Genomic DNA, 27,992 nt, shown 5'->3' on the forward strand with positions numbered 1-27,992 from the left:
TATGTCCTTTAATTATGCAATGATTTTATAATATAGCTATTAATAACGAGCATCATCTTATTTTCATGTATTCTAAAGTTACAGCAGTTACACTAGTGATGCTAAACCATCTTAAATATATAACCAAAGAAATCACTGCTGAGAACCACAGATAATACTTCAAACTGTACAGAGGACTTGGCCACTTCAGATTCCTGTGTTTCTTTGTCTGCCCTCAGTCCCTCTGTCCATGACAGTATTTATAGTGTGCAGTCACATGCTGAGGAAACTTGGACAGTGTAAAGGCACAAGAATAACAACAAATAAACCAAAAATGAGCACCCCAGAGTAGCAACAATATGAAAACCAGAAGGCTTTTGGAAAGCAGTGCATTTTATTCCCACATCTCATTCTGCAGTCTTCCACTGATGCTATTAAAATACCTCAGCACGAGGCAATATTTTTATTTTATTGTGTGACAGTCTCTTTTACTGAAAAAGTGGATTGCATTTGCCAAATTCCCATTTTCATTTAGGGAATTTACAGGTATAAACAGAATACAATATAATCACATTTCGACTATACATGCAAATGTACAACATCGTAACAGCAGCTTTTTTAACAGTTAAAACTGTTTGAATTTCCGCAAGTTTCTACTAACACATCAACAACAGTAAGCAGCAATACATTGAACTCTCCCAGGAAAAAGTCCTGCAGCAAGAGTCCAGGGGGAGAGCTTTCTACAGCAAGTGCCAAACACGGAGTGTACGCTACAGGGTCTAGGACTGGCATCCAGGTGGTAAAAAGATCCACTTTTCTTGTGGGCAGAAACCACTGAGCACAGTGAGGACAGATCAGAAATGTGGGTTTCTCCCCAGCCATCTGTACGATTACAATGCAGTTCGATATCATAACGATTTCAGTAATACAGCAAATGTAAGTCAGAGGCACAAGCTTCTTTAGTCTAGGATGCATTTGAAAAACTAACAAAACCCCTATTGTATTAGCCTATAAACAATAGTGCTTTTTTTTTTTTTTTTTTTTTTTTTTTTTTTTTTTTTTTTTTTTTTGCAAAAGATGCTGTACGGAGCTTGAGCAGAAAGTAAACGTTACATTTCGGCATATAGCCAGAATCTCTTGTTGTTCACAGGTCACCCAACTTCTGCACTCACTCAAAAACCACTGTTGCACCCAATGCCTCTGCCTGCATTTGTTGACAAGAATCTAAAGCTCCCACAGAGATCAGTTTTGCAAATATTCCCTGCTGGGTGAATTGCTCATTTTGGATTTCAGTGCTGAATGCTCTGTGAGGCTAATGCTGCCTGCTTGGCTTGAGAAGGCATTGGGCTAGGCACTGCTTAATTAGGGCTGTGGAAATAATTGATTTTCAGTTCAATGTCTTAATAACTAATAATAATAACAATAATAACAGCAACAACAATAAACAACTTGGTTTATTTTTTCAGGAGGCAATAACAACTTGTTTCAATCTGTGGTCAAGATGGCCCGATGGCTGGGGCACCCTTTTGGGATGAGGAAGGCTCAGAGTCAAATCTCTCCTCTGCCTGGTTCTGAGCAGAGGTTTGACCCATGGACCCCCACCTACCAAAAGGGTAACCCAGGGCTAAGAAATACTCCAACGCTTGTTTCCCCAGTCTTTCCCACTAAACGTATGTAGTACAAAATATTAGCATATTCAATGTTGGCCTCACTGGAGGGCATGTTTCCCCGGGGGGAAGCGGCTGGAGCGGCCGGGGGGGAGAGGCAGCTCTGCCCCCCGCAGCCCGCGGGGACAGTCTGGGTGGGCTCAGGGGAGCGGCTTCCACCAAAGCCCCGGCCGTCTCGGGGCCGGGTGCGCCGAGCATCCCTCCCAGCCCACGAGCGCTCGGCCAGGGGCTGAGCCGGAGCCGACGGCAGCTCCTCGCCCGCCCGCCGGCGCTTCCTTCCACCCGGCACCGCAGCGCGGGGACAGTGAGGGCTGGTACGTGCCGAGCCGCGTCCCCGCGCACGGCCGGGACATCGCCAACCTGTCCTGCAAAAGCACCCCTGGGAACCCCGGAGAGGTGTTGTCCCCGGGTCTGCTGCCAGCCTGGACTTCCGAGAGAGGGAGATGAGGAGGACACCTGGGTTCCAGTCCAGGCTCTGATTCACCCAACTTTAGGGTACAAGGAGGGGATAGCACAAGCCACACGCTTTCTCCCTAATTTTTTTATAGCCCTCCCAAATCAAATCAATACATACCAACATTTCCAAACTTTTATTTGGGTCAAGTTAGTATTCCCAACACTACATGTAGTTAAAGCTCATAGAAAAACATCCTTCTTTTGCTAAGCAAAGCTCCTCGAAAGTTCAGATCTGGTTCTGCTCTCATGGACACCACCGCAAGACTAAAGTATTTCTACTGAAGAGACAAACCACCCAATGTAAACCAGGTCCAAGGCCCAGCCTGGCCACAGAATTAGGGAGAGTTTCAATTCTTCAGTTAAGAGGGTGATTTTACACCAATATAATTGAAGTGGCGCAATCTCTAGCTCTGTTGCAAGTGGATTGACAGAGAGGAGCGCATAAAAGTACAGTTAATAGGAGCTTATATATTGTAGGAATATATTTATATAGAGTACCTATAATTGGATGGATACAGATACGGAAGCACATCGACAGCTTCCGAATGCTGTTAAAATCACAAGGCTCCAGACACAAGCTAAGCTACAGGCCACCGCCGTGTCACTGGCACTGCCGACTGACCCAATGGTACTGATGTCCCTCATAGCCCAGGCTGCTGGGCAAGCGCCCCGTGGCTTCCCATTGCCCAACTCTCTCCGTGTCCACAGCAGAGGAACTGGCACCTTTAGCTGTGGTGGGTCTACACTGATGTACTGAAAGCAGATGAAAGCAAGCCCAAAGCATGAGCAAACTCTGACCTTTTGTTTTTTGACAATGAGGTAAAGTCATCCTACATGATTTGGATTTGCCAGCGTTGATGTGGAAATGTATGCTCTGCCTTTCCCCCTGTACAGAGAACCAGGTGTCTGTCCTCAAGCAACAGGTTTTCAAACCTGCTTTTTAAGGGTTTGGTAGCTCTTCATTTTCTATCAAGTAATCCTTCTTTATATAATTAGCACCCCTCACCAACCTCCATACTCCAAGATAGGCATCCTTCAGCGAGCTCCTGTTCACTCCTTGTGTGCCGGTGGCTTTTCCGTGGGCTGCCTGTCCCTTGGCAGGTTTCTCAGTGCCGTCCTTCTCTTCCTCTCCGCTGTCCCCCGTGGCCGATCCTTCCACTGTTGCTTCCTCAGCCCCCTTCTCCTGGGAAATTGCCTCCATCGCAAACAGTGCTTGGTCCCCAGCCTGCCTTCTCCCCTCCTCCTCTCTAGCTTCTTTCTCCAGGTCCTCGTAATTGCTCTGCCGTCTGGTCTCAATGTACTTGGCCACGCAGTAAATGACAGACCCCAAGGTGTTGACCACAACCCCGGCTATAAATAACTTTGTGGGCTCCACATCATTGAATGCCACCATGCCCACCGTGATGGTTGCTATGCTCTTCACCACCCCTACGAAGCTGGTGGTCACAGCTGAGTTAATGTAAGTGCAGTGAAGGGTGGTAAAGTTCATGGCACAGCTAATCAGGACACAAGCAATGAAGATGCATACCATGGCAGGGTCCTTCCACCCCGGGAAGGACCAGACGTTGATGGAATCCATGCTGGCAAAGGAGCAGATGATGAGAAAAGGGGTGGCTGAGACAGCGATGGCATACTGAGCGGTCAGGGGTCCATATTCACTATCTACACTGGTCTTCTGAATGAGCACCAGGTAGGCAGCATGTATCAGCACGGCCAGCACGCCTGTCACATAGCCCATAGCATCCCCAGTCAGGTCACCAGCTCCTGTCGGGAGAGTCACATAAGGAAACAAGCGTGGTTTTCGCATGAGAGACAGAAAAAGAGCACAGTTTGGGGCTGGGACGGGCGGAGCAGGGGGGAAGCATATTTAGGCAATAGGTACCAGTGCACTTTCCCTAACACCTAGGATTTGTTATGTTTGTCCCAAGGCTGGACACACTTACCTCCCCAGAGATAGATCTTGGCTTTTTCTTCATGCTGCCCCTAAATCCTGCAGCCAAAATCAGATTGCATTCGCCCTTTTGTGAAGACGCTACGGGAGATTTGCAGCTGAAATCGCAGGTACACACGGCAACCCTGGGCATCCTCTTGCCAGCGCGGGTGCATGTCAGCTCCGGCTGGCCGGGCTGCCCCCCTCCAACCCCCCCAGCCCTCCTTCTGCCCTCCTGATCCCCCAGCAAGGCCAAGCCGTGCGGGGTCCCTGCAGCGAGAGCCTCCCTCTGGTCCCCTGTCAGGCTCCTTTGCCGATTAACCTTCTCATCACCCGTGCTCTGTTCCCTTGGGGCCCCCCAGCCCAGGAGCGTCGCTGGGCTACAGAGAGCCAGCTTTGCCTCCCATCCCACCTACACCTCGGGGGCAAATCAACGCAGGTAGGGCCCCTGGCCCCATAGGGTTGCAGCAGACCTCTAAGCTTGCACCTGTCCCTGTAAGGTTGGATTTACCCCCGTGGGGGTTGCGGTTGCCCCCAGAAGATTACAGGTACCCCTGTACGGTTGCACTCACCCCCTCATAAGACCACACCTCCCTCCGTAGCGTTGCACCTTCCCTACCAGGGCTGCAACAAGGTTGCACTTACTCCCAAAAGGCTGCACCTACTTCTATAGGTTTGCACCGATCCCCGTGAGGAGGCACCTATCTCTGTCAGGTTGCACCGTGCCCTGTAAGATCGCCCCGGTCACAGCGGGGCTGCGGCCACCCCGCAAGGTCGCACCTCACCCCCCCACCCCCCCTACCCCCCCCGGTGAGGTTGCGCCCGCCACAGCGGGGTTGCAGCTGTCCCACCCGAGCTTCCGTGCCCCCCCAGATCCTCGCACCTTTCCCCCCACCCACCCCGCTCGGCCCGCGCTGCCGCTGCCCTCCCCCTTCCCGCCGCGGAGCGCAGCCGGAGCGGCGGGGGGTGCCGCTGCGGATGCGGCGCGGCCGTCGGGGCGCCCCGCCGTCCCGTCCCGTCCCGTCCCGTCCCGCCACGTCCCGCCACGTCCCGCCACGTCCCGCCCCGCGGTCCCGTCCCGTCCCGCCCCGCACTCACCGGCCAGCGCGGCGCCGCAGGTGGTGATGAGGACGGCGACGAGGACGCCGGGCGAGGGCATGCCGTCGCGGAGCACCAGGGCTCCGGTGAGGAGGGTGACGAGGGGCAGGCAGCGCTTGAAGACGACGTACATGGGGAGGCTGAGGCCGCGCAGCGACCAGAGGGTGAGGGTGGACTGCAGCGTGGCCAGGGCGGCCACGGCGGCGAAGGGGCGCGCCAGGCGGGGCCCGAAGGGCGGCAGCGCCGCCAGCCCCCGCCGCCGCAGCGCCTCCAGCCCCAGCGCCGCCGCCGCGCTGCTCAGGCACTGCAGCAGCGTCAGGAAGGCGAAGTGGTAGCGGGCCAGCAGGAACTTCAGCAGGATGTTCAGCGAGCCCGAGCACAGCCCGTGCGCCACCGCCACCGCCACCCCCCGCGCCCGGCCCCGCCACCGGCACATCCTCCCGCCGCCCGGCCCCGCCGCCGGGACCGCGGCACTGCCGCCCGCCCGGCCACCCGCCGCCGCGGCGGTGGGGGGGGGGCGGTGGGGGGGGCGGCGGTGGGGGGGCGCGGGGGGGGGACGGGCGGAGGCAGGGGGCGGGCGGAGGAAAGACGCGCGTGTGTGTGTGTGTGTCCCCCTCCTCCCGCCGCCCCCGTCCCTCCTGTCCCCTCCCCGCCGCCGTCCCCCGTGTGTGTGTGTGTGTGTGTCCCCCTCTCCCGCCGTTCCCGATGCGTCTCCGCCGCCGCTTTTCGGTGTCGTGCCCCCCCCCCCCCCGGAGCGCGGGGGGGGTGTGGGGTGGAGATGGACACACGCGGGGCGCCGGCTGCGTGGCGGCGGAGCGCGACCCGCCCGAAAAAAACCGCGGGAGACCCGTAGGAAACCCCACGTCTCACGGAGCGGGGAGGTCAGTGCGAACCCCCCCCACCACCACCACCCCCCGCCCACGCGTGCACAAGCGGGGCGGTACCGTTTTTCTCTCCCCCAAAGCGGACGGTGGAAAAAGCATCCACCGAGCCGAGCGGCGGCATCCTTTCCGCAGCCCCCCACTCCCCCGCGTCGGGGTCCCGGCCGCCCCCGGCCCGCCAAAGGGAGCCCCTTCTCGGGTGGGGAAGGGCGGAGAGGTGGGACCCGCTGCTAAGAAAGCCGGGAGGACCTGTGTTCCTGGCAGGGAGACTTTCCTTGGAAAGCCACTGAAAATTGGTAACCACGCTGAGTCTTCCCAAGGGATGTTTTAAAGCCTGGTAAAGTTTAAATAAGCTAATCCCTTCCCTCGGTTTGCCAGGTGAAGGTTTTAACGGGAGACTGCAACAGATCACCGTGACTCTAAGGAACAGCAAGAGCGGTTCTCGGACAGCCAGTCCTCTACCCCTCTCCTGCAGTGTCAGGCAATAAGGGAACGAAAAACTGTACTTTTATTTGGAGTCGCTTTATAACCTTGAGCCTTCTTTTAACATCATACGTGTAAGGTCTCTCTCATTAGCAGTTAGACGACCTTTCACCCATCAATATGAGATTAGCAAAGTTATTCTTTATTTTAAACAAAATCAGCCTCCCCCCCTTCTCCACAGGAACGGTATTAGAAAGAACCAGCCTGGGGGGGAAATGGCACACTTGACACCCAAAGCTCGCTTTTTGAAGACATACCATAAAAAGAGCGGGCGAGATCCTGACAGGGACTGCCAGTTCTGGTGGGCTTGTACGGAGTGTAGCACAGGCACAGCACGCATTTCAGCAGCATCAAAAAGGCACAACTATTTTCTGTGTGATTTCTGCAGAAAAAAAAAATGTTACATTTCAGCCTTAGTTCTGTTCACAGACCTCACCAGACGTACCCAGCTCCCAGCTATGCTTCTTTCACTGGAAACTCTTGCACGGCTCGGTGTTTGGGTGAGACCTGTAGCAACCGCAGGGAAGGGGTGGTGATGCCAACACCTCTCGGCGAGGGCAGGGTAGTCATTAGGAGTGCCACACAAGCCAGTGGGGCACGGAATGACCACGCTAGTACAGGGGAGCAGCAGGAAAAACACACCGGACCTGCAGCACCCGGCTCTTCATCTGAGCCAAGAGAAGCCGTGTGCGCCCAGGAGCATCGCTGGGTGCAGCAAGGGGCTCTCGGTGGTCTCGGGGATCAGTCGCACCAAAGAGGGTGCGTTACAGGTTTCCTGGGTTACAGCTAGCAGCCGAGCTGGTACAGGCAGAGAAGGCAGGCAGAGCAAGGTTTATAAAATGAAACAGAGGTACACATTAAGGTATGAGTGTCAGAAGATGCAATTGGGAATGAAAGGGAACCATGAGTACTATTGAAATTAAACAACAGAGGTAAACCAGAAGAGAAATAATATTCTCTAAGCAAAAACTAAAGGAACTTCTTTTTTTTTTCAGCCTTCGGGGTAAACGTGTGGGTGGAGACAGAAGCGAGGCTTGGCAATCTAACCTGCAGTCTGCTTCCAGGAGCCGGGAGCGGAGCGCAAGTCCACCTTGCACTTCAGTGCCATCAGCCACGCTCGTGTGGGGCCAGCAGCCGCTGCCGGCTGCCTGCCACTGATGCAGACACAGCAGTGCTTCCTGCTACTTTTGGACATATGTTCCTGGTTAAATATTCTTTCTCACCAGAGGCTCTCTCCAGCTTGCCTGCCTTTTATTATTCAATCTTCAATTTATTAATCTTTTTGAGAAAAGCTGCTGTTTTCACTCCCTCTTTCTTGCCTGGCTTTTTCTTACTTTCCTTCCTTTCCCCATTGCCATTACAGAGCCTGACATCAATGCAAGAACAACACTGACTTTGTAAGGACGACTACAGTACTCGCCTGACTCAAAACTGCAGCCTCTCTTTTCCTCCTTCACCTCTCCTCTTCATCTTTACAGAATCTATATGAGGATTCTCCTGACATCTATAATTTTAAATGGGCTTTTTCCCTTCTGACTTTATTTTTCACAACAGTTTATTTTCCATTTTATTCTCTTTCTGGTTCTTACCAAGGCAGTTGTATTTTCATTTTCTTTTTACATGCAAATCTTCAGTTTTAATATTTGAGTACTTATATTTCTATTGATTAAAAACTCCACTGATTGAAATATTAAAACACTTGGTGGGGGTGGGAGGGAAAGGACTCTGTGTCTGCTTCTTTTTAGAAGGTGAGAGTAGTACCTAACAATTTCTCTGGTTACCTCAGTCACGAAAGCCATGGGCACAATCAGGGTACTTAGAAGTTTACTCTCTGCTCAGTCAGGGTGGGAAGAAAGCATGCACCAAACCCCAGAAGTTTTCAGGCAAAGTGACACGTCAGTTGTGGTCACTTCCCTGGTGTCATGTGGCGCTCCACCTCGGGGGACTTCACCCACTCCAGAGGCTGGACTGCAGCATAAAATGTAAACTCACAGTGAAGTGGCCTGAAATATTAAGGCATCAAAAGGTTGAAACTCTCATTTAAACTTACTGGAAACCAAGTGTCTGGCTTCAAAAATCCACTGAAGAACTGTGCCAATGCATTTACACCAGCCTCCATTTGGACTCATCCCAAGCCCCCACACAGCACAATTTAAAGGAACACGTGGATCACTGTGACAGTGTTTGCGCATGGGAGAGAAAAAAGGCTCCTTCAGCCAAATAAGTGCAGATGGAAAATAATCTAATCGTGCTTTCTGGAAGTACTATAGTAAATGGGACTCTACCTAAGAAAAATCTCTGGAAGAAACAGTTTTGTCCCCTCACCAGTGAAATTATCACTGGAGAAGTGAGTCTCGGACACAGCAGAGGATCAGGCTGCAAGTCTGCGTTGGGGGGCTAAATACTTCCCTGATTGAAACAGAAAAACAAGCGTATCAGAGGGATACAAACTGGAATGGAACAGAACAGAATAGTTCAGTTGGAAGGGACCTACAATGACTATCTAGTCCAACTGCCTGACTAATTCAGGGCTGGCCAAAAGTTAAAGCATGTTATTAAGGGCATTTTCCAAATACCTCTTAAATACTGACAGGCTTGGGGCATCGACCTCCTCTCAGTAAAGAAATGCTTCCAAACATTCAGTCTAAACCTCCCCTGATGGATGCAGCTCTGAACCATTCCCACAGGTCCTATCACTGGATCCCAGGGAGAAGAGATCTGCATCTCCCTCCCCAACTCCTCTCCTCAGGGAGCTGCAGAGAGCAATGAGGTCGCCCCTCAGCCTCCATCTCTCCAAACTAGACAAGCCCCAAGTCCTCAGCCGCTCCTCCCAGGACATGCCTTCCAGTCCCTTCACCACCTTTATTGCCCTCCTTTGGATACATTCAAGGACCTTCGCACCCTTCTTAACTCGTGGGGCCCAGAACTGCTCACAGTGCTCAAGGTGAGGACACACCAATGCTAAGTTTGGGAACTCAAGTGTCCGTGCCCCAAGTACCATATCCTATCTCCTGGAACTCACCTGTGTTGCAAGGCCAGCTTCTCTTGCAACATCTGTCCCGGTACTCCTAATTCTAGTCTTGTCTATACTTAGCAAGGGCAGGCAGAGGGGAAGGTGCTGTTCCTTGCCAAGCCACCCCTTTCTCAGCATGGATTCAGGCCAGGCCCAGCACTAGTCTCCCACTGCCTCTCCACCACTCCACACTCAGAAAAGACGAGGTCTTCTGCACGTCACTGGGAAGGAGCTGGATAAAGCAACAGACACATATGATCTGAAGTGACACTGCAGTGAAGATACTTCACTCACACTAGCTGCCTTGTGTCCAGGGAGAGCAGTGAGTGCTCAGGTCATAAGTTGACTGTTACAAAATTTTGACCTAGCAGTGGGACACAGACCACAGTAATGAAGACCTCCATGGTTCCTTACACTAATGAGATAATTATGATGCCTTAACTCTAATCCTTTGATGCAAACAATGCTCAGTTCTGCATTTCACCTAGGTATAATGACATGGGTGAGAAGAAAAAAAAAGTGGAGCAAATTAGTTAAGGGCATCGTTGTTTTAGAAGGTTTCTTGGATGAAAACAGTAAAGATCTATATAAAATGTTTAATGGACAGTTTGCTTTAATTAGGGTCTAATGCAACCATGCGATGTTGTGCAGAGTTACATCTGTTCCCCATCACATGACCCTAAGCACATTCAAAACTGAGCAGTACTACTGAACGGCCTGGTACGCCTGTGCCTATGCAGCAAATTTTGAGGCCAGCACTGTACTTGGCTCGAAGAAAGACATCACTTCATCACTGACATGCAGTCAGCACAAGCAGACACAAAGAAACATTTAAAATAGGTTTCCTTTATCAAAAAGCAGACTTGATGGGACATACAGCTTGGCAAATCTGCATAAAGTACGGTCTCTAAAAGTACAGAGGAAGAACACGACTGACCCAGTATTCATACAAGATATAAACCATGATTATGATACCCTTTAAAGATACTCTCAGTGTCTTTCACTGCATTTACTTTTTGATCAATGTTTCTTAACTGGGGATGTGAATACAAGAGTGTAGCCAAATACACTGTATGCAATTAATTTAATAGCATTGCAGAACAGCAAATCCACTCCTTTAGAACATCGTTAATCAGCATGTTTCTTGAACCAAGGAGAAACCTATGGGCTGCCATAAAACAAAATCTTCCACAGGAGCAAGTTCAAAAGTAGAATACATCTTTAAGATTGTTGTCATTAAAGGTCTGTTTCAGTAAACAAAAAACAATCAGAAGCTAGTATTGTGGTCATAAAATAAACAGTACTTTAAAACAATTACGGCAAACATTCCCTGAGAATTAAGAATCAACAACAACTATTGCCAGACTGTTTTTTCTGTTACAGTGCAGAAATGCTATAGCACATTGTCTCCATTCAAAGATCACACAGGAAGACTAAAGGCCACAGTTTCTATTTACTATGTGCATCTTCTGGATGCGCTCATTTTTTAAGAGAATTAAATCCGGACGCAGCAACTCTCAGCACTGAGGCTGATCAGGACATGAGGGGAGAGAAGGCAGTTAAGAAAAGGTTTAATCCACATGTTGAGTGTGCGTGTTCAGGATTCCTTATTTCCCCCCTACCCCGTGCTACGTATTCTAAATTTGCCTTTCCAACTGACAGGCTATGGCACCATTCTGGAATAACCCCCTCCTTTCCTCCCCCCAAGAGACACACATATAAAATACATAACCACCACCAAAACGTTCCACTCAGACAGGTAACTTGTGGTCTTAGCAGAGAACAGAGACAAAGCAGAAGAGTGGAATAACTATTAAAGTTGAAATAATCAATTTTAATGCCTAAAATTAGATTTTATGGCCCATGGTATTGCTGAAAGCTGTGTGCAGCACAGCTTTATCGTTGCATCATTCCTCAGCACACAGAATTAAAGTGCAGTAAACATTTAGAATTCGGTGCAACACAGTCACATGAAAATCTACTTGTTGTTAATTCAGCTTGAGAAGATGGCGTTCTGGGGTCAGTTTGCACTGACCCAGAAAAAGAAAAGATCATATCGGCATCTAGATTCTTACGTTGCAGAAGACGGTCTCTTTCTGTCTTGCCCTAACACCAAATCAACGTACCTGTATCTCCCTGTGGCTACCTGCTAGTTCCCTGGCTCTTTCTCCAAGATAGCACAATCATTCTTTCCTTACAACTTGCAGGTCTTAGCTCTGCTGAATTATTTCTTTCATTTCTTCAAAGCATCCAGGAGATCTGGCAGTGTCTGCTATTGCTTGATATATGAGTGGTGCAACCCAGAAGTGTACAGCATTCATTATCAGGAGGCTATGAAAATGTGACCAAAGATCTTCAAAGAGTCTTTTGATGGTAAAGACTATTGATATGGGGTAACAGCAGAAGGGAGAACAACTTTAAGAAGGTTAAAAAAAGTAGGCTAGCAGGAAACCAGGAGAGAAGCCTATCGTATACCAATGAGAACTGCAGGAGTATCACAGTTGGATCCTGAAAGAGTATTCAAAGGAGACTGGAGAAGCATAAAAACTGAACATCTCTACTTGCCCCAGAAAAACTCAGACAAAAATAGCAGCAAGTGGGCTGAGGAGTCAAAGTGGGTATGCAAAGTACCAAACATATCTATCGCATGTTGGGCATATTCTTGTTAAGTATAATAGCTTGGCCATACTGGATCTGCTATGCTTATGTCATGCAGTTAATCTGCATGTATGCAGGTTCAACTGGTCTGGACATCAGCTCTCACTTTGGCCAGGCTGTCAGAGGTCCAGAAACACTGAATATGGCCTCATTTCTCTTCTATCTCTTGGAAAAACTTTCTAAGTGAAAATAGAAGACAAGTCTAATAGAAGAGATGGTTATCCTATCTCTAATTCTTGAGGATTGTGATCCAATTAGTGTTGTATAGATTTCATTTTTTCCTAAGCATTTTCTCTATCATCAGAGCATCTTTCTGCATGACTTCATCAACTCTTTTACTGAAGGAGATCTAAAAGAAAAAAATGTATTAAAATAATCTTTACCGTCTTTGTCAAGCAGCAATCAAAAAGGTCAAACGAATCAGCTGGCTATAATCTATGACATTTACTGTCTATCAAGAGTATTTGTCATATTGCACAAGAAAATAATGCAACACGAGTCACAGCAAAACATATAAATATAAATGCATCCAAGTGATAAAAACCTCAGTTGACGTTACAGTACTTTACAGTGAAAAGCCACTTTTTTCTTTTCTGCAGTGACGTTATCTCAAAATACACTGCCAGTTACTTTTATTCTTTATAGGGATGAAGAAGATTCAGGCCTCTGCTGTCATCATTAGCCAGACAGATCACAAAACTCTGTTGGTGATTCTACTTTGAAGACACCAGCTCCTATCTGCTACAGACACTCTTCGGCCATTCAGCTGCTGTTTAAGGATTTGCTGGCTCAAGTACTACCTGCACAGTAAACCAAGCCCTAAAATCTCCATATGCTTAAGTGCACAACACTCCATTCAAGGAGAGTTTTACTTAAAACGAGACACTAAGATGAGTGACACAGTTGACACTTTAGCACAAGTCTGATTGTGGGGGGAAGAGAGAAAGGTTCCCGATGTGTCATCTTCTCTAGACAGGAACTGCCAGACACGATGGTGTGTAGATCTTGACTAGCTCGTCCCAAGCGCAATCCACCACCTACAAAGCAAACAAAATCTATTTAGATCTTTCATAAGTGTCATTTTTACAAAAGTACAGATGGAACTTAGAAGAAGTCAATGCTGGTTGGTACTCTGATTTACAATGCTTCAAAATTATATAATAATGCACTTGGCTCTGTTCTTTAAGACTTTGTCTTAACTTTAAAATTAACAATCTCCTGTTTTTCATACTCTCCATAAGGAAAGCAGGGAAACCTTTGGGTTTCAATTGGGTGTTCCAAATAAGCTAAAGAACGTAACTGAGAATGAAATGAAGGACGGACACCGATAAAGTCCAGACCTTGTGGTGTTTCTTCTCTTTACAGGGTCTCAAGACTCTTTTAACTTGATATCTAAACACTTCATGATCAGATCTGGACAACTTTCTTATACTTGCAGGTATGGAAAACCATTATAGACTTTTTCCTAGTGGAGAGCTAAGGAATAGAAAAACAAAGAAGTTGACTAAAATGACGCAGGAAGTTTCTTGAAGAATGAAGCCAAAACTTCAGTCTCACACTGATAAGCTCTGAGATCACTGTATTGTCTTTTGTTGAGCAGAGAGATGTTTATTTGCTGAGCAATCAGAATTGGGGGTGGTGGTGTTGCTTCAAGCACTACCCAGACTCCGCTAGACCGATGAAGAGTGATGCCACTCTTGCCAGTGGCATCTTACAAACAGCAATTGATTCCAGTATAACTGAAACTATTCTGAACTGCAAGCCCCAAGCCCTATTTTAGATACAGGCTTGAACCTAAAATCAGAAAACCAGAATAAGATTCTACAGAAGATGACTATAGAATGTTTTAGGTTTGAAAATTATTTGATAATGCACTTTAGAGCCTGTAACAAAGTGAAAGGGTTAGCCACACTGACAATTACTCAAGTAGATGACCTATAATATCATGAAATATTGTGGGAGACAAGAACTAAGGCAAAGGGAAGAAGTAAGAGGAGAGCTAAAGAGAAAAAGCTGATGAGCCCCATAAATATATGCCAGTGAATCTGGCTGAATCCATCTTGCACTATCGTTACAATGTCCTTTCCAGTTGGGAACACAAAGGATACAGTATTGGATCCTGTGCACAACAAGCTTCCTTCTGCTGCAGACTGCAATTCTTGTTCTCTTCTAGAGCCAAAATGAACAGCTGCACACTAAAAATTTGGAAATCCAACTTCAATATTTGATTTCAGACTATAATTAGCCCATTTTGTGTTTACTATACTGCACTATTATTCATTTTTATTGCTTCCTTAGCTGGTTCTACTTAGTTATTTGAAGTGCTTTCCATATACATCTAAATGGATCCAAAAATCTCTTGACAATGTGTCTCTCTATTCATACGACATAATAGAGCTTTGTGTAATACAATGTTCTGCTGCATTGCAGTCCCCCAAATCATACCAAAAAGAAAATTTGAGTTCTCCACTAAATGCTATGTAGAAACTGGCAATCACATAAACCAGGGTTTTTTTTTTGGTTTTTTTTTTTTTTTTTTTTATATTCTCCACAGCTCTGGATCAATATCTGTATTTCTATGGTCAACACTTTCTACTTCCACAAAGAAACAAGAAACTGAGATAACATTTGGAAAAAATCCCATGGGAATTCCCACCTGTTATCAATATAATTAGCATCCTTGAAGTAGCCTCTGAACAAATATAGTTACAGAACCATTCAATCTAGCAACACTAAAAATAAACGGGATATTAAAAGGGAGTTTGAAAAGGATCACTTACGGTAATTTGCCCAACTCATTGACTTAATGATAGCACATGAAAGATCAAAACATAACCAGCAAACAAAAGGAAAATAATAGCTATAGCAAATAACAGTGTATCAAGTTCTCTTGTGCAGCAGGAAGTCTATAATGGAATACTGCTATCAGAAACCTTGTTGCAAATACACATGCAAAGAACAGCAAACAGCTATGTATGGGAAACTGGGACACTACAGCATGGAACAGCATTACAAAATGCAACAGCATTACCATTTCTCCATAATACTTTCTAGAGAATACAGCCAAGACTGTAAGAGAAAGGGGATAACTGTAAGCCAACAGCACAGCAGCCAGCATTAACTGATGGACAGCTGCTACATGCCCCTTTGCAGTATCTCATAGATCACCACTGCCTCAAATACAAATGACTAGAATGAACCCTGGCATAAAGAGAAGTGACTGTTCATGCAGCTACTGCATCAGTTTACAAAATGTCTTCTCCTTTCATTTTGCCTTTTTCCTTATGACCTGTCTATAAGCACTGTATGCTTTTCCCCCGAAGAGTGGAACATAGACTGTTGAATGTATCTGCTTTAAAAGTATTTAGAACTGTCAGTTCTCATATGACATATGAACTTTTTAATACACACTTAGAGCACTTTTGCCTTTTTTTTTTTTTTTTTTTAATAAAACATGCTACTTAATTTAAACATTCAAATAGCAGCAGGAATTCCACTGGGATGAGGGCTGATCCGGCACACCACAGTAAATAAGTACGGCATAAAAAAAGCCACAAGTTCCTAGGGTTTATATTTTGATCAATGAGATGATGATACAAACAGGCAGAGAAGATCCTCCTGTGGTAGCATGAATGACAAAGGAAAACTGAAAAGGGACTCACACATTATTTGCATACCTAATAAAAGTCCTTGACATTAAGAAGACAAAGGCATGGAGGTTTGTCTTTCTGTGAAAATGTCCACTGTCCTGGGGACAAATTTTACTCTCAGATTGAAACAAATCTCACTGATTTCCATATTTAGAAGGTGAATGATTTACATTTTTGTTTTTTAAGCTGAGATGCAAACAGAGTAGAAGACAGTTTATTTCAGTTGCAAAGAACTATACAAATTATAATATCCTTATACTACTGAAAAATTTGGACACCTGTATGCCATGCAATTTTTATTATCATTTATGAATACCAAATTGCTCTTGTAACTATAGAATACAATTCTAATATAGCAACTTTTAATTATCAGAAATTGCAGAGAAAAGGAGAATAACTAGACCTTAACTGTAAACCAAGAACATTCTACCTTACACTGACTGGTAAATCATATCAGGAAATAATGCAAACAGAAAAAGCATTCTAAAGTTGGTAATTTTAATTATAACTAAAGCTATATGGAACAAATGCAGTCTAACAAAATGACATTTACTACTTGTCTCTAATGCTTTCATTTCAGTAGCAAAGTTGCAGTACTAGCATATATGCTAGGGGTACCGTGCTGTGGAAAAAACATCATGACAAATTACCAGCCAGTAGAGACTTAAGCAAGTTTATCTGAAATATATAAAATGGGGATCACTGTATTTTCCTTCAAGTGAAGCCAAAAAGCAAGCAAACAAATGAAAAACTGAAGTCATCACAGGAAGCTGATTGCTTGACTAGAAAATCATAGTTTAATTCAAATGAAACAGCTACCCTGTGTTTTATTTAAGTGTTTATCCTTGTCCCAGAGTATAACAATGTTTCCCACCAACTGATTTAATATTAACATCCATTAATTTATCAAAGCCATTTCCATTGACTCACTAACTGATTTACTCCTCTGGCAGGCCCTCTGTTTCCCGTTCATCACAATCATCTTGATTTGCCATAGACTCAGACCTTTTCCAGCACCCAAAGGCAATCCATTCAGTCTAGTGCAATTACCTGCATGACATACTGCCTTTTTACTGTTCAGAGTAAGTAAGAAAACAAGGGAAATCTCCCAAGTTAGTAGCTAACTTTTTTTTTTTTTTTTAATATTTGAAGGCGTAATAAACCCCCAAGCCCTAACCAAGATTAAATGCATTCAAAAGAACAAATGAAAACATCAAGTTCAGTAATCCCTTTACGAAGGGGTTTAATCAGAATACAGTACAGCCCTCTCTAGATCAGTATTTACAGAAGTATCTTGGTGCCACTCAGCTTCCAGAGTGCTCATAAGTCATCACAGGATAATATACAAATGTGTCTGAGAGTGACCCATTTCTCTTTTCAGCTTTTCTACATCCCATTCCATTTTCAAATAAAATGAAAAAGACCTGTATTTTTTTCTGTAGAAGAGATAGCGGAAAAATTACTCAGTTCTTTGCTTCCATTAATGTTGTGTTTCCCTTCCTCTTTTAGTTTCTTATGTGTCTTTTCATATAGAATTTAATGGTCTATTTATATCATCCTTACGTATTCCTGAGGGGTCTTGAACATCCTTGGTAAGTGTGTAGGATGGAGATTAAGTGGAGATAAAGCAAGCTATTAGGTTTGCTACTCATCAAATTACTTTCACAGGTGATCATTAAAACTGGTTTGTTAAGTGCATAATGGATCATGAATGAGTTTAAATGCGTTCAATACTTTGTACTAGAAAATCTGAAGCGCTAGTGTGGCCTTTTGTTTGGTCAACGGTTGCTGAGGTGAACTGCACACGATGCCTGCCTTTACATGAGAATGGATGTGATGGGAGTCTGTAAATCTAAACTTTTTATTTTCAATGTGCAATAACATCAATCATTTTTTAACTTACTTTTGAAAAAACCCCACACATTGATTGAATTATTATTTCCACTAAAGACAGAATAAAACAAACCCTGGACCAGAAGTCCTTATAAAGATCCAGGTTCAAACTACAGTTATCAGAAACAGGTGTCCCAAATACTGCTTAGGAAATCCATTTCTTTCTTAAGGAGAGAAAAGATAAAAGACTTGAGGGGCATTATTTTTCAGATTGGAAAGATACATCACACAGAACTGATCTAAAAACCAGGAAGCTCTCTCAACATTTTTTTTGTTGCTCTGACACAGGCAACAAGACGACGACTCAGCAGTTGTGCTACACATTTCTAAATGCAAGAGTGTGCATTTCATCAGTAAGATGTAAAGGAAATTGAGATGCGAGTTGCGGGTTAAAGAGAAATCCTTGGAATCTCCACAGAATTTGTAGCAACTCCTCTGTACTCTACAGATAAGGGGAAAGACATCTCCCCAGTCTTCCAAGAACTGTTTTTAGTCAGTAAAGTCAATCGTAAGTTCTGTAGAAGATATACCAGAACTGCCTTTCTGTGCTGATACTGACCTTGGTGACTCCAAATGCAGTCAATTTACATGCAGTGAAACTGTGCTTTCTAATGATCCTATCCAATCTTCAAACTCATCATTCAGCTCAGAGTTAAGCTAAGTTCTTTCCTTTTAGGATATGATCACAAATAATCAGAAGCCAAACAACATTTTTGGTAACAGCTGCAAAATCCTGTTGTCTTCCATTGAGTTTCACTAGTGCAATTCACTGGGACTTCTCAGATCTACTGATCACGCAGAAAAGAAACAAAGTAGCAAGTATTTGTAAGCCACTGAATCAAATACAATGCACAAGTAACACATTTATTAAGAAACTGCTACCTCCCACCCACTACCAGTACTTCAGAATCAAAATTAAAGTGCACATTCCCCTCCATATACTTGCAGCTTTTACAGAATTGTGATGCCTGACAGCAACCTTTCCAAACACCTTAGGATGAAACTTTTGCTGATAGAGGCAAAGAGTGACCATTACTCATGAATGGCTAGCTTTGACTTATGCAATGAAAGTTTAAACAGTCTGGGAAAGACATACAATAAGTAGCAGAAAGTAATGTCACCTCCTCCAACTGTGTAAAGGAGTTCAAATTGTTTTAACATTTGCAGCTGGTTAAATTTGAACTTTCCATGCAAAAATCCACTCTGAAATTAAATAAAAGAACAGATGCTGTAAGATCTTTTTATCTCAAAGGATCACTAACTAAATAACTTTAGTAGCAACCTGGAGAAGTACCATAAGGGGAGATTAAAATGAAGTGATATAATTATAGCAGTGTGATAGCCACAACAGCTGGGTGGAAGCTATCAGTTCCTTGGCAATTAAGCGTAAAATATAGGAGCAAATGATCAAAAGAAAAAAGCAGAGAAAGTCTCTGTTTTCCTGTACATTTCCACAAGATGTAACTCCACTTTTATATGAAACAATCACCATTTCTGGGCCTGTTGAGGGTGCACAATTAATTTAAATGAACAGTAAAATACATAGTAAACCAGCCTCACTAAGGACATCTTCTGCATTTATATCTGGCTACACTGGTTAAACCAACTTCAGCAGCTCCTCTCCTGTCTGTTCTGCCTGCTGTGTTGGCATATCTAATGCGGCACACTGCACAAGCTGCACATAGAAAACTGGTAGCAGAACAAACCTGTACATTGAAACTTGACAGATGATCATAAATTTCTCCATAAACCTGGAAGAATTTACAACTAGATTTCAGTTACCTTCAGGGGATGCAGCTCAAGCGTACACAGTTTGGCTATGACCTCCCTCCAACTAGTAAGAAATGACAGCTTTTAAAATTTTAGTGATCCTGTTGCCATAAGAAGAGTCATTGATACCACCAGTACAGCAATGTTTCATGGGATTAACAGACCAATGCTACAAAGCAGGCACCACTGCTCAGTTCTAACTGCATCTGGTGAAGTGGAAGGAAGGAGCAGACTGTGGTATGGCACAGCATGCTGGTGATACCCCGCAGCTTTAGGGAAAAGAAAGCAGAGGTTCAGGGAAGCTGAATCATAAGGACAGTGTAACACAGAGCACAAGACTAGTTTCACGGGTACTGCACTGGTATTATCACTGTCTCCATATTACTGGTGTCACGTGTGTGCACTGCTGTATCACCCTTCACCATCTCCAAACGCAATACAGAAGAATTGTGGCCAGGCCCTTTCTTGCATCAATATATCCCAGAGATCCAGGTGCCTTGAAGAAATAAGAAAAAAAAGTTTTATGTAAACTAGCCTACTCTAGGGCAATGTTTACACAAGGGGATGCAGCCACACAGAGGGCTAGAGAAAACAAGTTTTCCTCCCAAATTATGTTGACATGAACAGCTATTTAGATAGCTAGCTGTCCATTTGTAGTATGATTAGCATCCAAACACACACAGCCACGGTAAAAGAAAATCGTAAGTGATGACTATTTGTGTTGTACATATGTTATTCTAAAACCTGGACCTTAACATGCATTCAGATAACAGATGATTTTGGACTAGAGAACTGATATTTGGTTTATCCTCATTTAATGCAGAACAACTGTAATTTCCGAAGTAATTTTCCTCAGTATTGTATATCATTGAAGTCCTGTTAGGATTTAGCATGTCATGGATGTCTAATGTGCTCTTCACATATCCAGTGTTCTAAGTCACTATACCTCTTGCCATCGCTTCCATTGAAAATTACGTATCCTTGCAATTTAGGAATGTCATTGTTCATAGTGTAAAAGTACAGAGAAATGGAAAGATTCCTCTCCTGCTCCCATCAGATACTTAATCCTGTTCTCAGCAGCAAGCCTGGCTCAATGGAAAGCATTAACTTATACTTTCCACTGGCTGCTTTACAGAGTTCAGAACAGATGTGAGGTGTAGTCTGAGAAAGGTTTTCAGACCAAATTCAGAGCTTCAGGTTTTTTTACATCTGTGTCAAGCAAAATACAGCTTTAGAACTACAACAGAAAGGGTTGGGTATTTTCTGGCCATGATTTAAAGAAATTCATGGTACATAAGTACTTTCTATTCTTTATATGCTTATTGAAATAATTTCATAAGACAAGAAATGAATGTTCACAGTATCTGTACTTTTTTATCTGTTTCAATGATGGATTGCCTAAAAGACATTTAAAATTAATTCATGACTGACATATCACAGCCAACCTATAACAGAAGAAAAAGGCTGCTTTTAAATAAAGCTGCACAAATAATACCAAAAGAAGTTATGTTCTTGCTTACATGCTGTAGGTAAGCACAGAAAAATCCCAGTAAGAGCTAGGCTTAAAGGAGTATTATATTTTAATTCATCAGAACATTCACAGATGACATAGAAGGAAAGTAAATATCAGGAGAGAAATAAGAATTCTGATGAGCTACAGAGTACAGTTCCAATACATCGTCTAGCATTATCAGCCTGTAGAGAGGAATAGTATATAGCTGACTAACATTTTCATATTCTCTGCATACGTCCTATGCTGATCTAGTGCATATAGAAAGGAGCAAGCTTTAATTGCTTTTCTTAACCCCAAACCTTAGAAAAATCTCTCATGTCTGATTTAAAAAACTGCATACTCTTAATACTGTGAACAAGGTAAATGGTCTTGTTCTGTTCTTAATACAGCACACCATTACAAATTTAAAAGATTTTTCGTGCATAGGGTCTTGTCACTGTTCTTGCGTGTGCCAAAGCTACTTTGGCTGAAAGCTGGAGTTGGGCATATTTTCTCCTAGATAACCTGCCTCGCAAGCTCTCACATCAACACTTGCAGTTTAACAGGGAAGCACCCTGAATATCATGAGGATCATTTCTGTTAATGCTTTGCATTGTAAAATGCACATATTTCTATGCACCTGAAAGTTTGTTTGTTAGTTGTCTGAAATTGCTATGAACCTGACTGTCCTGGGTTGAGTGAGTGGTGGAGTTTTTTGGTGGCAGGGGAGGGGGCTATCGGGGCAGCCCCCTGTGAGAAGCTTCTCGAAGCTCCCCCAGCTCCACGTCAGCTCCACTTCTGTTTGGAAAACTGAGCCAATCGGCTGCACCTCTGCGATAACGTATTTAAGAAGGGACGTGGTGACGAGCAGTGGGACTTGTGAGGAGGAGTCGCTGCAGCTGCATGAACACCAAGGTCAGTGGAGGAACGGAGGAAGAAAGGAGGGGGGAGGTGTGCTGGAGCAGAGACCCCCCTGTATCCTGTGGTGAGACGGCCCCCCCCCGCCACCCATGAAGATCTACGGTGGAGCAGACACTGATTTATGGCCTGTGGCTCCTGCTCGATGATCAAGGTTCTGTGCCTGAAGAAGGCCAGGGTCTCGTGGGAAAAGGTAGCCCCGCTGCTGTAATTCAGCGCTGGGAGGATTGCAGCATGCGGGGGAGTCCCACGCCGGAGCAGCTCGGGAAGGGCTGCAGCCGTGGGAGAGAATCCAGTCGGAGGAAGTTAGTGACACACGACGGAGCAGTGTGGGGAACGCTGCGGCCCATGGGAGGCACTCATGTCAGAGAAAGTTTGTGGAGGACTGTCTCCTGTGAGAGGGGGACCACGATGGAGCAGGAGGAACAAGTTCCGGAAACTCCCCTCACCGAACATGAAGTAAGCAGCAGCACTGCCTGCACCCCCCATTCCCTGCCCCTGCGCCACTGGGGGAGGAAGTAGAGGTATCGGGAGCAGAGCTGAGCCCGGGAAGAAGGGAGGGGTGGGGGGAAGGTGTTCTCAAGATGTGGCAATGCTTCTCACTGTCCTACTCTGTGTTGTTAGTGTCTGTAATAAATGTATGTTCTTTTTTATTTCCCCTAACGAGTCTGCCTTTTGCTCGTGATCATAAAAGGGGGATTTTTCCCCATCCCAGTCTTATCTTGAACCCCAAGCCTGGCTCTCTGTCCCTTCTGATTGCCGGAGGGGAAGGGAGACAGAGCTGCTGCATTGTGGTTGGCTGCCAATCAGGCCTAAACCGCGACACTGACACCAACTTTATGGTGGGAAAAAAAACCCCAAACCAAACAGTTGAATTTATTAAAATGCAAAGCTTTCAACAAATACTTACTTTATGTAGAGGCAGATACACCAATATAGGTATCAGAATCTTAATTAAACACAAAAGGGTTTTCTGTTTCATCTAGCTAATACTTACCCTCACAACCTGGGACCACATGTTGCCTCCCCTTGGCAGGATACTGTACAAAAAACAGCTTGCCTGCATGTACCTACCCTCTGCCTATGGATTCTGTTCAAAGCCCAATCAGTTCCACAGGAAAGTCTTGTAATTCCTAGATAAGATACTTAATCACAGTATCTATTTTGAACATTTCTTCAAAAGTACAGACTGGTTTTTCCTTGATATGTAAAAGATACTTCCAAAATGCTGAAATTCATTGGGTAAAGCCAAAGAAAATATCATCTGGCTAGACAACAAAAATATCATTAAGAACGAAAGCAAAGGTTAATGACCAGACTGGTACTTAATTTGACTACAAATGAATAGCTTGTCCATTATGAATAAAATACCCTGTATACATGGACAAGCAGTTCAAATCTCAAGTCGTAACTCCTTATAAAGCACACAGGGAAAATCACAAATCATACAAATGCATGAAGAACAACATTATCAAGTCTTGATAGAGAGCAGACATGAAGGCAACCTACATATTGGGAACAGTAACATAAAATTTAAGCAAATAATCTTAACTGGATTGATGCAGAATCCAGGGAAAGGCTGCAAGTGCTCATACTGGAAGCAACTATTCAGTAAGTGTTTGTTGTTTTTCTTGTAGTTATAGTTTAATTCTATCACAGGTTTTAAAACTTCTTTTAAAAGCCAGAATGTTTACATTTTGCATCGCTGTGATATCCAACCCTCACAATACATTAAATCAACTCAATAGAAAAAACCAGAAGAATATTAAAGCTGTTGCAGATGCCAAACTTCTGTTTGGAAGGCACATTGGCATGCAGTGTATATGGATATATATCCCAGTTTTACAGATTTTGTGCATTAAGTCCAACATCAGACTTGCAGAATTTCTGTGTGTGTAAAAAAAAAATACCTGGATGCATGAATGCCCTAATGTAGGTGTGTATGCACACCATCATTCTCCTTTTTCCAACATACAAGTACATGTGCAGCTGTTTGCTTTCAATTTATTATCTATCACCAATGAGCATTTACTTGGCCTTGTTCCAAGAAAGCTATTCCATACATTGCAGCTACAAAAGAAAGAATATCCACATAGTAGTAACTCTACGTTTGACAGAGAAATTATACAAAAAGAAGTCATATATAGCCCAACAGTCAGAAACACCATCCAGTGAGACCCGTTCTGTAATACACAGGGCACTTTGCAACAGGTTTATAATCAGGATGTAATCACAACCTCAATACAAAATGAAGAAAAATCTTGCCTCATTCAGATCCATGGCAAGACCCACACCAACTTCATAGAAAGTTGAACTGGACTCAGAGCATGCAGTGATTTAACACTGTAAGGCCCTAATGTATTACACTGTGCTTGCTGCTCCCTCCAGACCCAATTCAGCCAGAATCGTACCTATGCACTCACTTGGGATGAGGTTTTAATTCACAGCAACTGGCCTTGAAGCTATTGGTGCCCTGCATCACTGAAAAATAACCTGAAACTTGAGAATTTTTTTTCCAGCCTTACAAATTCCACTATGTGGTTCACAGTGTGGCCTCATGAAGTTACTGGAGCACCTCTGAGGCAACAGAATTAAGGGAACAAGCAACCAGGCAAGAAAGTCTTCAAGCTAGCATTTGGCTAGAATGGCTCCATGTACTTTAAGCTAAGTATTTTGCCAAACTTACACCCTTCTCCTGTGTCCTTTTATCTGTAGCAGAAATTATGATGGTTTTATTTGCTTCGTCCAATCAGAATTTCAATGTGGATGTTACAAGTCATTTTCATCTGGGGTAAAAAATTCATTTCACTGTGAATTAGAAATTAATCTAGATGCAAATGATATCTGTGGCACATTAAATAGCGCATTAGTTACAGTTAACTCAGTGACAGTAATTTCTGTGTGAAAACGACAGGCTTTCTCATTTTAAAGTAAATAATCAGCTTTAGTTCTTCTGCCTTTCTTGCCTGAAAAAACAGTTCATACTACAAACAACAATCCTCTGTTTACAAAACAGCAACAGAGGACAATCCTACCACAACCAATACATAAATAAATGCCCCTGATAAAATAGGTTCCACTCATCCACATCAATAGCTGAGGTTTTTAGAAGTCTAACTATGTATTAAGCCTCTTCTAGTATTACAAATATGACAAACGAGGTACAGGTATCATGTGTGACACTACCAATGTTTAACTTGACATTCTAAGTAGATGGAAGAAAGCTCTGTATCTCAGCTTGACATTCTAGGCCCTTCTCTATTACTCTTCCTTCTGGAAGAAAACTGCCTCATCTTCCCTGAGCTCACTGTGGCTTTCAGCTATCTGATTTTTGCAATTCTGTCTGTCTTGCCCTCCTCTCCTACCGAAAGCAGGTAACTGCTTTATAAATAAAAATGGACCTGAAGTGAGGTTTATTTAATAAGCACTCAGCCAGACTCACTTACAGAAGCTTTCTGCAATCTGGTGGCTCTTATTCAGGATCTGAGTCCTGCAGTCCAGCCATGACCACAGTGGCTATAATAGGCAAGTGAAAAATAAATTCATCCCAGCTCTTACCTGACCACAGTTGTGAAGACTTAAATCCAGTCCACATGTAAATTCAGTATGATGCTCGACTATTTCCAGCAAAGGGTTAGGCTTGGAAAAGTCCCAAAATCTATAGAGAGAGGGAAGGAGGGAGGGAAGAGAGAGAGAGAAAAAAAATAAAATCAAACAAACCACAATTAAAGTAATTGAAAGGCCATTTCAAAAATATAACACAAGATATTGACAAATCTGTTGCTGCCAGGGTATTTAAAAAAGCAAACTCATCCACTTAGGAAACATAACAAATCATATTCCTGCAAAGCCATCTGCTGATTTGCATAAATTAAACTCCACTGGGCAAAACTATCTTTGTCTCCTGTTGCAGAAACTGAGATCAAAGTTGGCACCAAAGAGCAGCCGTTGGGACATTATTAAAACAGAACAAAATGTAGGCTAGAATACTCTTGTTATATTTCTTCAGAGTTGGGAAATTTTATCCCTGAAAGACATTAGCACAGTTTATGATTTTTCTCAGTTTTTGGTATTGTTCACTATGAGGTTTTTATTTACAGAAAATTACACGTTCATTTAGATATCTGACATTCCCATTCTCAAATTTGAGACTGTGTTCCTGTAAAACAGAATTCAATACTATAATTTGATAATAAATTTGCACTACAAAGATCAGTTGCATTACACAATTAATTACACTAATTTATAATTCAAAAAGCAATTTTTCTTTCTAGCCTTGGTTGATATAAATGCTCAGAAAATAGATTTCTGAAGTGCTCTACTTCTTCCAGCTACGGTCCCATTAGATGCAATGTCCATCAAAGCAGTTAACAGGAAGGATAAGAGAGGTATAAGAGAGGATCGGATGAAAGTATAGGTACAAGAAATCTCAGTCGTGAAATAAGGATTCAGGAATAGAACTTTCAGATAATAACATATAGATAAGACACCATATGACGGCACAAAATAAGTGTTTTCCTTTTTTGCATTGTATATACTGCTTACAGAATTCCATAGGCTGCAATGCACAGCACATTTTTGGGGCTGGCAGCTCTAATCACATTTTCTACAGCTTGAATTTTCTCACAGTGGTCAATCATATGCTCTGCTTCCTCTGTAACAATCACAGAGGTCCTTCTGCCTTGCTCCTATTGGGAAAAGTGACAATACTTAAAAAAGAACAGCTCATTATCAGACCAACTATGCTGAAAGCACCGTGTGTTCAAACTAATTCAGGTAAAATAGCAAACACTGGAGCCAGCAAGGTCAGTTTGTTTAACGTGTAGATGTTATTTCCTTGATAAACAAGCAGTAGTGATATCAGCACAATGGGTATGCCATAGCAACAAGCCTCTTAACTTTCTCCTGGTACCTGAGATCTAAGGTAAACAACTTATTTTGCAGGAGAGAGAAGCAAAAGACCATCTCAGCATTTTCATCCTCCCACATTTGTTCATAAGAAGGTTAGGAAACAAATCATGTTGTTTGTAAGTATTAGTGGTAGCCTTCCTTAGCACATTAGCTCTCTACTAAATCTTTCAAGACAGATGCTCGTAACTGAACACTAGGATTAAAGAAGACAACTTCAGATTTACATGAGCAAAAATTTGGAGACTTTCTGATCAATTTTAAAAATAAGACAATTTGGTGTTTGTTGTACAGTCATGTTTGCAAAAAGTCAGAACCAGTATAGAGTTTAAGTGTATTGCAACTTAGTTCAAGTTCCACAGACTCTCTGGGACCTTTGCTTTTTTGAAATAAAAGTAATTACTAGTGAAAGTCCAAAAAACTGTACAGTCTCAGGACTGAGAACCACTGATGACAAGTCAATCATGGCTCTAATAACAAATTTGCAGTCCCAAGTGAAAAACACTGTCTATAGCCCAGCTTCCAAAACTAGCATGGTGTCAACAACATTTTGCTCAGAGTGAACTTTCATCGCCTTCTGAAGACCTAAAGTGAAGCGCAGGTTTTCCAAGACAGTATTTAACCCAACAGGATAGCTGTACAGCAAGATGAAGATGCATTCACAGCACAAATAGGTATGCTTGCATTACTTTAATTGTAGGTGTATCTATGCAGATGGCAGCATGAACTTCAACAGTGGACCAAACAACCACATACTCTTTTAGTGTCCATTACAGGTTTGTACAGCCTGTACAATCAGAGGTGTGTCACTTTGATGGAACTGTCATTTTTGCCCATATTATGTACCCATAATACATTAAAACTAGCACTCACAACTGCAGTCACATCTGCACTGATCACAGACACCCTGCAACCTATGCAAGTGCATTTTCTTAAACTTTTTTTCACTGGAACTGTTGAAAGTATACATTTTCCCTCATTTCTTGATAGTTTCTTATTTGTTCTACATGAACTTCATATGCAATTCATAAGCTGCACATACATTGCAAGTGGACTGTTTATTCTGAACAAGTCATTATGTGAAGAGAAAAAGCCTATGTCATCTTATGGATTTTGTACTTCGTACCACCCATTGCAACATCACAGAGCTCTATCTTGCTACATATATCTTCTGTGTTCCTTTACCAAAACACTTC

The 27,992-nt window shown here is 43.6% G+C and overlaps 2 protein-coding genes across 4 annotated transcripts in view; both read right to left on the reverse strand.

Moving 5' to 3' along the window:
- Positions 1-354: 354 nt before the first annotated feature.
- SLC35D3 (solute carrier family 35 member D3) lies at positions 355-5,566 on the reverse strand. Its single transcript, XM_032983265.2, has 2 exons — positions 5,131-5,566; positions 355-3,866 (listed from the first exon to the last, which is right to left on the reverse strand). Exons 1-2 carry the CDS (start codon positions 5,564-5,566, stop codon positions 3,043-3,045), a joined length of 1,260 nt encoding a protein of 419 aa, XP_032839156.2. The 3' UTR covers positions 355-3,042.
- A 951-nt stretch (positions 5,567-6,517) lies between these two features.
- PEX7 (peroxisomal biogenesis factor 7) overlaps positions 6,518-27,992 on the reverse strand; it is a 50,666-nt gene continuing 29,191 nt past the window's right edge. Inside the window, exons 9-10 of one of the 3 annotated variants that reach the window (XM_042795794.1) lie at positions 25,447-25,546; positions 6,518-6,876 (exon numbers count right to left, since the gene is read on the reverse strand). In XM_042795794.1, the coding sequence (XP_042651728.1) occupies positions 6,859-6,876; positions 25,447-25,546 (118 nt within the window). In that variant the 3' untranslated portion in view covers positions 6,518-6,858. Of the gene's footprint in view, positions 6,877-10,337; positions 13,203-18,883; positions 19,975-25,446; positions 25,547-27,992 lie in introns of those variants that run through there. The other 2 variants (XM_032983159.2, XM_042795793.1) reach the window with 2 other exon arrangements.

The sequence above is a fragment of the Tyto alba genome, unplaced genomic scaffold (genome assembly GCF_018691265.1).
Source record: "Tyto alba isolate M040663 unplaced genomic scaffold, T.alba_DEE_v4.0 Super-Scaffold_22, whole genome shotgun sequence".
Taxonomy (NCBI): Eukaryota; Metazoa; Chordata; class Aves; order Strigiformes; family Tytonidae; genus Tyto; species Tyto alba.

What these genes read in the sequence shown, in the direction of transcription:
- SLC35D3 (XM_032983265.2), bottom strand. Translation starts at nt 5,566, where the DNA reads ATGTGCCGGTGGCGGGGCCGGGCGCGGGGGGTGGCGGTGGCGGTGGCG. An exon ending in CTGCGGCGCCGCGCTGGCCG is followed by an intron (nt 3,867 to 5,130) that starts GTGAGTGCGGGG and finishes CTCTCCCGACAG; the next exon opens with GAGCTGGTGACCTGACTGGG.